We start from the raw sequence: 7,654 nt of genomic DNA on the forward strand, positions 1-7,654 counted from the left end.
AAACAAGTTTGTGCTAATGAGTTTCTCTGACTTACTATTTCCTAATTATAGATATACTGTACACAGTACAGATTGTCTTACTTAGTAAATGTTCTCTAGGAAAACAATGCTAGTCTTGAATTACTTCTATTGTTACTCAGGCCCTGCAGCGGTACGGTAAAATCAACATTCTCGTCTGTAATGCAGCTGTTAACCCCTCTGTGGGTCCTTTACTGGAGACTACAGAAGAAATATGGAATAAGGTAAATATTGGCATAAATACAATAATTACAAATATTTTTTTCTAAAAGCAGTTGAGCATAAATACCTTTACATAAATGTGTTGTTATACGAGTTAAATTAAATAGTATTAGCATATACGTAGCTAATATTAGCAATATTAGTTAATCACTAGCCAAAAAAGTTTGGGGGAAATAATTTCACTTAAAACGTGTAGCGTGGTTTAATGACAGTTGAGTACAATTTTGATATGTTAATGTTAGCAATTTGAAATTACATGTGACATGTACAGTACAAAAAAAGATAACAAAGGGAATGTATTAAAATGAACTTTCTTTATGTATAGATTAACAAATATTTGAGTTTAAGTGTTATGCTTATATTTTAATCACTCTTGCATTCTTTATTTAATTTGATTATTGCAATGCTAAACTAACTATCATTTTACAATTTATTTGGCTTACTCTACACTGATACAATAGGACTTCAGGAAACATATTCTTTTAGTCCAGTTTACAATGTAGTGGTAATTAAATTTCCCACCTATATGGAAATGTTACAGTGTATAATTATAGCGTTTCTTTATACTTTCAGTATTCCAAAGTTCTTAAAAAAACACAAACCTTTGGTAGGGCTACACTTTAATTTGTTTTTGTTGCCCTCTACCACCCTTAAATAATAGGGGAGGAATATTTTTTTATTGTTCAATAGGTATGGGACTTATAGTGTATAATGATAAAAATATAAACAAAGCGCACATGGGGTCAGTACAAATATACAGCAGCATTAATATTTATTGCAGGTTCACTGAACCTGATAGGTAAAATAACCAATCTAAAACAAAATATAATCTAAACATAGTCACCTTGGTGACAAATGAAGCTAGTGAAACCAACATAATAATCTGCATCATCAGCTAACTATAAAATCCATATTCCTACATATGCCATATAATTAATAGTAAGATGATAATATGGGACAAGAACATAAAAGATAAAAAAAATGTAGCCCTGGGTGGCAGACACTGATCATGTAATTGTTATTATTTTTAATTTGTTTTTCTGTGAAAAACCTTTGGACTATCTTGCTTAGGAGTTATTGGGGAGTGACTCTATGCGCCCAGCAGCAAGGGGATCTGTCTTCTACAGTACCTACATCATACATCATACAGCATGAGCGCGGAATTCTTGATCCTTTTTTCCTACTGTGTACAAGACAACAATGGATCTGAAATTGATGGGCTATAAGGATATAAAGGGTACTATCCAATGGTGTACAGAGTAGTGTAACTTACTATGAAACTCATGAAACCGGTGACTAATCTAAAGTTACTCCTTAAGTGGGAAGGCTGATATCATCAGCATTTCATATTTTCCAAATGTGCTTACATCCTGGCCACAGTGAGAAACTAAAAGCCAGGCACACAGAGAGCATGTTAATTACTGCATCACAAATACAGCATACTGTATAAAGAACCTTCATCAGGGGTTTTCCCAGATTGATTCAATGATAAAGGTTCTTTGGTATGGAACGTTGGCTTAATAATACACTACTGCAATTACATACTAGTAATTTCATCCTACAGTAGGTCTGGTAATCTTTACCCTATACTGTACCCTTATGTCCTATTCCAAAATACAATTACCATATTCTTTGCTTTTTCGACACTTCATGTTTATTTTACCAGATTGCTTTTGCATTTCACTGATTTAACGCTGCTTATTGAATCTGGTCACTTTCCATTTCACTTCATTTCAGGTTCTTGGAGTGAATGTTACATCACATTTTCTGATGACGAAACTGGTTGTTCCACATATGCAGAAAGTAGGGTGAGAGACGGCACACTGTAGAAGTTGCTTGACAAAAATAATGCATTATAATGTGTTTGAGGTTTTCATCTAAGGAAAACCCAGTAGCTCCTGGCATAGTACTTTAAAAAAAAAAGTCTATTGTACTTTTAGGATGTACCATAGAGAAGCTAAATATTCCCCTTTGTGTATACCAGGGGAGCGCAATCTTTTCCCCTGCGTCCCCCTGCCATCTGTCCCCTTCTCCTTGCGCCCCTCCTGCTTACCTTGCTTCAGACGTCCAGGCGTCATGACGTCATGTTGCCATGGCAACATAATGTCACATGACCCCGTGGCGTCATTTGAACGGAGCGTCTGAAACAAGGTAAGTAGAAGTTTACAGAGGCCCTGCAGCTCCCCTGGCATTAATTTAAATGCATTCGGGAAGCGTGTGGGGCCTCTGTAAACCCCGCGCCCCCCGCAGCGTGTCAGGGGGCGCCCCCCCTGCTTTGTGCACTGCTGGTGTATACAATATGGCTTTTTTCATTAATTTACTTTGAAGCTGAATTGTACACAATTAATATACAACATTTTATACATATATAATTTGACTGTGTAGTTTGTATCTAGGACATACCCATAATTGAGATGGCTCATTGTATTTTTCCTTGTAAAACACATTTGAAACTACTATAATTTGTTAGAAAAATACTTTTTTTCTTTTTTGTTTTTCAGTTTTTGCTTTCTTTAATTTTATAAAAGGATAAAGTATGTAATCAAAGTCCAACATTTTATTAATTATAATGACTTTATTTCATATAGTTATTTTCTCCCAATGGGACTCAAAGTGCTTCACAATTACAGTACAGTATGCGGTACACAGCACATAGGAATTTTACAGACAGTCTGTAATACATAATGACGGACAAAACAAAGGAAGAATTAACACTGCCACTGAACCTCAGTGGTTTGGATCAATCAAAACATTTTCAGACAAAACAACCTTTATTTTTAATATTGCTCTGAAGGGACTGCAGTCTTCACTACAGTATGGGGCCTATTCACAAAGTAGTGATAAGGGGTTTTAAGTGCGATTAATGTACTTATAGTGCGATACTGCCTGCTCTGCTATTCACAAAGCAGTGATAACAGTGCAGTATCGTGCTATAATGGCTTTTTATCACCCATAAACAGGCAGTGAAAAAAAAGTTGTACGATAGGGCCAAAAATGGCAAATCTGCAGTTTTTTTGACAGTAACTGCTATTCACAAAGCAGTGATAACTTTATCGTACTTTAAAAGCTCACCGTTTCTCGTTTCTAAAGGGCGTTCAAGCACTTTACCAGAATCCCTCAGCCTCGGTGCGCCTCTCGGGCGGAGGCTCGGAACGATTCCTAATCCAGAACGGTACCCGTCAAGGATGCCCCCTATCTCCCCTCCTCTTCGCTCTCACGATTGAACCATTGGCGTCTAAAATTAGAGGGAACCCGAACATCCAGGGAATCCCGATCGACAACTCACAATACAAAATTTCCCTATTCGCTGATGATATCATCCTTACTCTGACAAAACCTCTAACTTCCCTCCCTAACCTCCAGATCGAATTGACGGAGTTTGGCAGCGTATCAGGATATAAGATAAACAGCGACAAATCAGAGGCCCTAAATCTTAGTCTCCCGGATCCCGAAGTTCACCTCCTCAAAACCAATTTCAGCTACAGATGGTGCCCTGCATACATTAAATATCTGGGAGTAAATGTATCAAGGCACTATCGGGATCTTTACCGGGATAACTACCCGCGTTTATGGGATAAGATCAAAAAGGATCTAGATCAGTGGGCAGGTTACCAGATCTCGTGGATCGGTCGAATGACTTCCGTTAAGATGAATATACTCCCAAGAATGTTATACCTCTTTCAAACACTCCCGATCCACGTCCCAGGCACTGATCTTAAAAACATGCAAAACAGAATATTTCAATTCATTTGGCAGGGCAAAAGACCCCGAGTCGCCAGGTCGGTCCTGATGGCTGCAAGATCTAGGGGAGGTATGGGGGTTCCGGACATACACAGATATTACCTAGCTGCACAGCTCAAGCAGGTGGTGATGTGGAATTCTGACCCGACCCGTTGTAGTTGGGTAGAGATAGAGACTCAATGTGCCAAAATGCCTTCTCTGCAAGCCTGCCTCTGGAGCCTGGACAGAGGAGAGGGTCATACACACAACCTGAAACTTCAGGCCTCCCGTTTCACATGGGACGTCTGGTCTCGTTGTAAATACAAACATGGCCTTACTACCAAAAGCTCCCAATTGACCCCCATTCTCAACAATCCAAAGTTCCCCCCGGGATGTGGATCTAAACTGTTCGAACAATACAGCACAAGGGGTATAGAGGCGATTGCGGATCTTCTGAGCCTGGGGAGGCTTCTGAGCTTCCAAGAGGTACGGACCAAATATAAAATTAAAGAATTGGACACATTTAAATATCTCCAAATTAGAAACTTTATTAGGACAACATGTCCTCTCCCAGAATACCCTACTCTCACATCATTTGAGCTTCTTTGCGAGACAAAGACCCACCAGAAGGGTCTAATCTCTGATATATACGGGGCTCTAGAGCGTTCCTCGACCCCAAAAGAACATGTCTATATGCTCAAATGGGCAGCTGACCTGAACACTGTTATAGACAGAGAGACTTGGGAAGAAATCTGGGAGACAGCCTCGGAGACCTCCCTATGCACTACAATAAAGGAAAATATCTACAAAATTATGTTTGGCTGGTATCTTACCCCAGCACGATTAAACCAAATCTACCCTCTGGCTTCAGATCAATGTTGGAGAGGCTGTGGTCATAGAGGGGACATGGTCCATATCTGGTGGACCTGTCCAGAAATTATTAAGTACTGGGCCAAGGTCCAAATTTTAATAAAAGAGGTCACCGACCTAGAAGTGCCTATTGAACCACTGACCTACCTGCTGGCTGCACCATTGAAGGACATTGTCTGGCCAGTCAGGAAATTGATCTCCTTCATTATGACCGCGGCTCGTTGCTGTATTGCGGCCTCCTGGAGGAAGACAACTACGCCAGCACTAGGAACAATTAGGAAAAGAGTAGAAGAGGTAATGACTATGGAGAGGTTCACAGCCATCGTCCGACAAAAACTGCCTGCACACGAGGATATCTGGGATCTCTGGATCTCCCACAATAGGACCAGACAACCACACCAAACGAACCAGACCCTGGTCACCCCACCATAGGTGCTCGAACACAACCCTAGAGGCCATTCCCCTAATCAGTCAGATGGGTCTTCTCCCCCCCTTCCTACCCCTCCCCCCCTCTCTACCATCCCCCCCTCCCTTCTTTACCTCCTCAGTCCCCCCCCCTCTGCCTTCCCTCTTCGAAGGCCCCCCTCCCTTTTCCTACGGGCAACGGCGGTTGCCTAACTGTTTTTCCCCAAAAAATCTGCGGATTCAAAAATGTTCGGCTTATGTGAACTAAGCCACTGTATGTTTATATGAATGCCTAATAAAACTGTTTGAAAAAAAAAAAAAAAAAAAGCTCACCGTTTCTTTTCACCAGCTAAAGGCTAGTGCAAAAGAGATGGAGACATGCATAAAAGCATTTTTTTCTGAACAGCATTATTACAAGCGGCCGGTGGGGGTCTCCGGGTCGTCCTCGTGGGTGTCTAGGGGCCCCACGGGTGTCAGGTGGTCCTCAGGTGATCCCTGCGGGTGTCTGGTGTGTGATGTCATGTTGAAGGGAAAGGAAGCACAGCTTTTCTGATTGGCTGTCTTCCCTTCCATTACTTGATGTCACTGTTTAAAAAAAAAAAACAACATTGTCACATGGTTATCCCAGCCAATCAGATGGTGTGGGAACCATTTGCCACTCAAATGTGACCTCACAGGCCATGTTCAGACTCATTTGATGCCAAGAAGCTGGAGATTTAAGACCTTCTCCCCAATAGGATTACAATGGTGTTACAGATGGACAATTAACAATTAACAGATGAAGATAAAGAAAGAAGAAAAGGACTATGCTTTACCTAATGCTGTTTTGGATCGTTGATTTGTACGAGCGCTTGTTGAGACCATGGGAATCGGAGGGTGAAGACATCTACTGTAATGGCAAGAAAAAACATTGAATACAGTGGTGGCCGACCTGAGTCTAAGTCGGCTAGATCCGCGGCTCTCAGATTATCCCGGTTAGGTGCGGTTTTCTGTTTGTTTTGCCCGGAGTGAATTGCGTTATTTTAGCGCTCATGATTTTAGCATTTTATTCTCGCCGTCTGCAATACTGCAATGCCGTGTAAAAACTCAGGGGGGCGTTTGCGAGCTGTTGTCTTGGAAGTCTAATACCTTCGCGGTTCAACGTGTTTCATTTGAAAATTGTTGAAACGCATAGGCATGTACAGTACTGTAACAGTGTCACATTTTGGCATATACAGTGCTCTCCCCTCGCTCAGGATAATTAACTGCACTTGTAAAACATACTGGACACCTAACAAGCTCCTATTGAACCCCCAAAATAACCACAACATATACATAAGCATATGAGTGTCACAGAGGAGTGCTTCTGAGCATGGCAATATATATTAAAAATCAGAGACAGAACATAAAACACAGACAGAGCTCAGTTTTTAGCACATCCAGTGAAACTCATACACGGTACAGTGCCTAAATATATATGTATAAATATCAAGTAAAATGGTCTTTTAGTTTAACATTTTTGGCCAAAATTGTTGTAAGCCCCTGAGCCAACTGCACGGCAGACCACAATTCAGGGGTCCCTAACGCTAATATAAATTCTTAATAACCTGTGTAGTAACAGGAAGAATGATTTATAGTAAATCTGTCATTATTAGTTGCAAAGTTCTAAGTCTGATTGAAGCTTTTAATAACCTGTACATTACCAGGAAAAGCACTCTGTATTAGAGTTGTCACAACCATACTGCAAGCCAGCAAGTTCCCCTGAGTGGAAGATGCTATGGAGTGAGCCCTTAACCATTTAAATCATTTAAATGTGGGAGGGGGTGAGCTAAAAGAACATTTTACTTGATATTTATTCATATATATTTAGGCACTGTACCGTGTATGAGTTTCACTGGATGTGCTAAAAACTGAGCCCTGTCTGTGTTTTATGTTCTGTCTCTGATTTTAAATATATATTGCCATGCTCAGAAGCACTCCTCTGTGACACTCATATGCTTATGTATATGTTGTGGTTATTTTGGGGGTTCAATATGAGCTTGTTAGGTATCCAGTATGTCTTACAATTGTTGTTCAGCTAGTCTTGGCTGATTGGAGGTTAGCTCACCCCCTCACACATTTAAATGGTTAAGGGCTCACTCCATAGCATCTTCCACTCAGGGGAACTTGCTGGCTTGCAGTATGGTTATGACAACTCTAAAACAGAGTGCTTTTCCTGGTAATGTACAGGTTATTAAAAGCTTCAATCAGACTTAGAACTTTGCAACTAATATTGACAGATTTACTATAAATCATTCTGCCTGTTACTACACAGGTTATTAAGAATTTATATTAGCGTTAGGGACCCCTGAAATGTGGTCTGCCGTGCAGTTGGCTCAGGGGCTTACAACAATTTTGGTCAAAAATGTTAAACTAAAAGACCATTTTACTTGATATTTAT

General features: G+C 40.5%; 1 protein-coding gene across 1 annotated transcript in view; it reads left to right on the forward strand.

Moving 5' to 3' along the window:
- Positions 1-7,654, forward strand: part of LOC142465082 (dehydrogenase/reductase SDR family member 4-like) — a 38,218-nt gene that overhangs the window by 24,092 nt on the left and 6,472 nt on the right. The window contains exons 3-4 of the mRNA XM_075568989.1: positions 141-242; positions 1,978-2,048. Coding sequence (XP_075425104.1) covers positions 141-242; positions 1,978-2,048 — 173 coding nt within the window. The remainder of the gene's footprint in view (positions 1-140; positions 243-1,977; positions 2,049-7,654) is intronic.

The sequence above is a fragment of the Ascaphus truei genome, chromosome 13, assembly GCF_040206685.1.
Source record: "Ascaphus truei isolate aAscTru1 chromosome 13, aAscTru1.hap1, whole genome shotgun sequence".
NCBI lineage: Eukaryota > Metazoa > Chordata > Amphibia > Anura > Ascaphidae > Ascaphus > Ascaphus truei.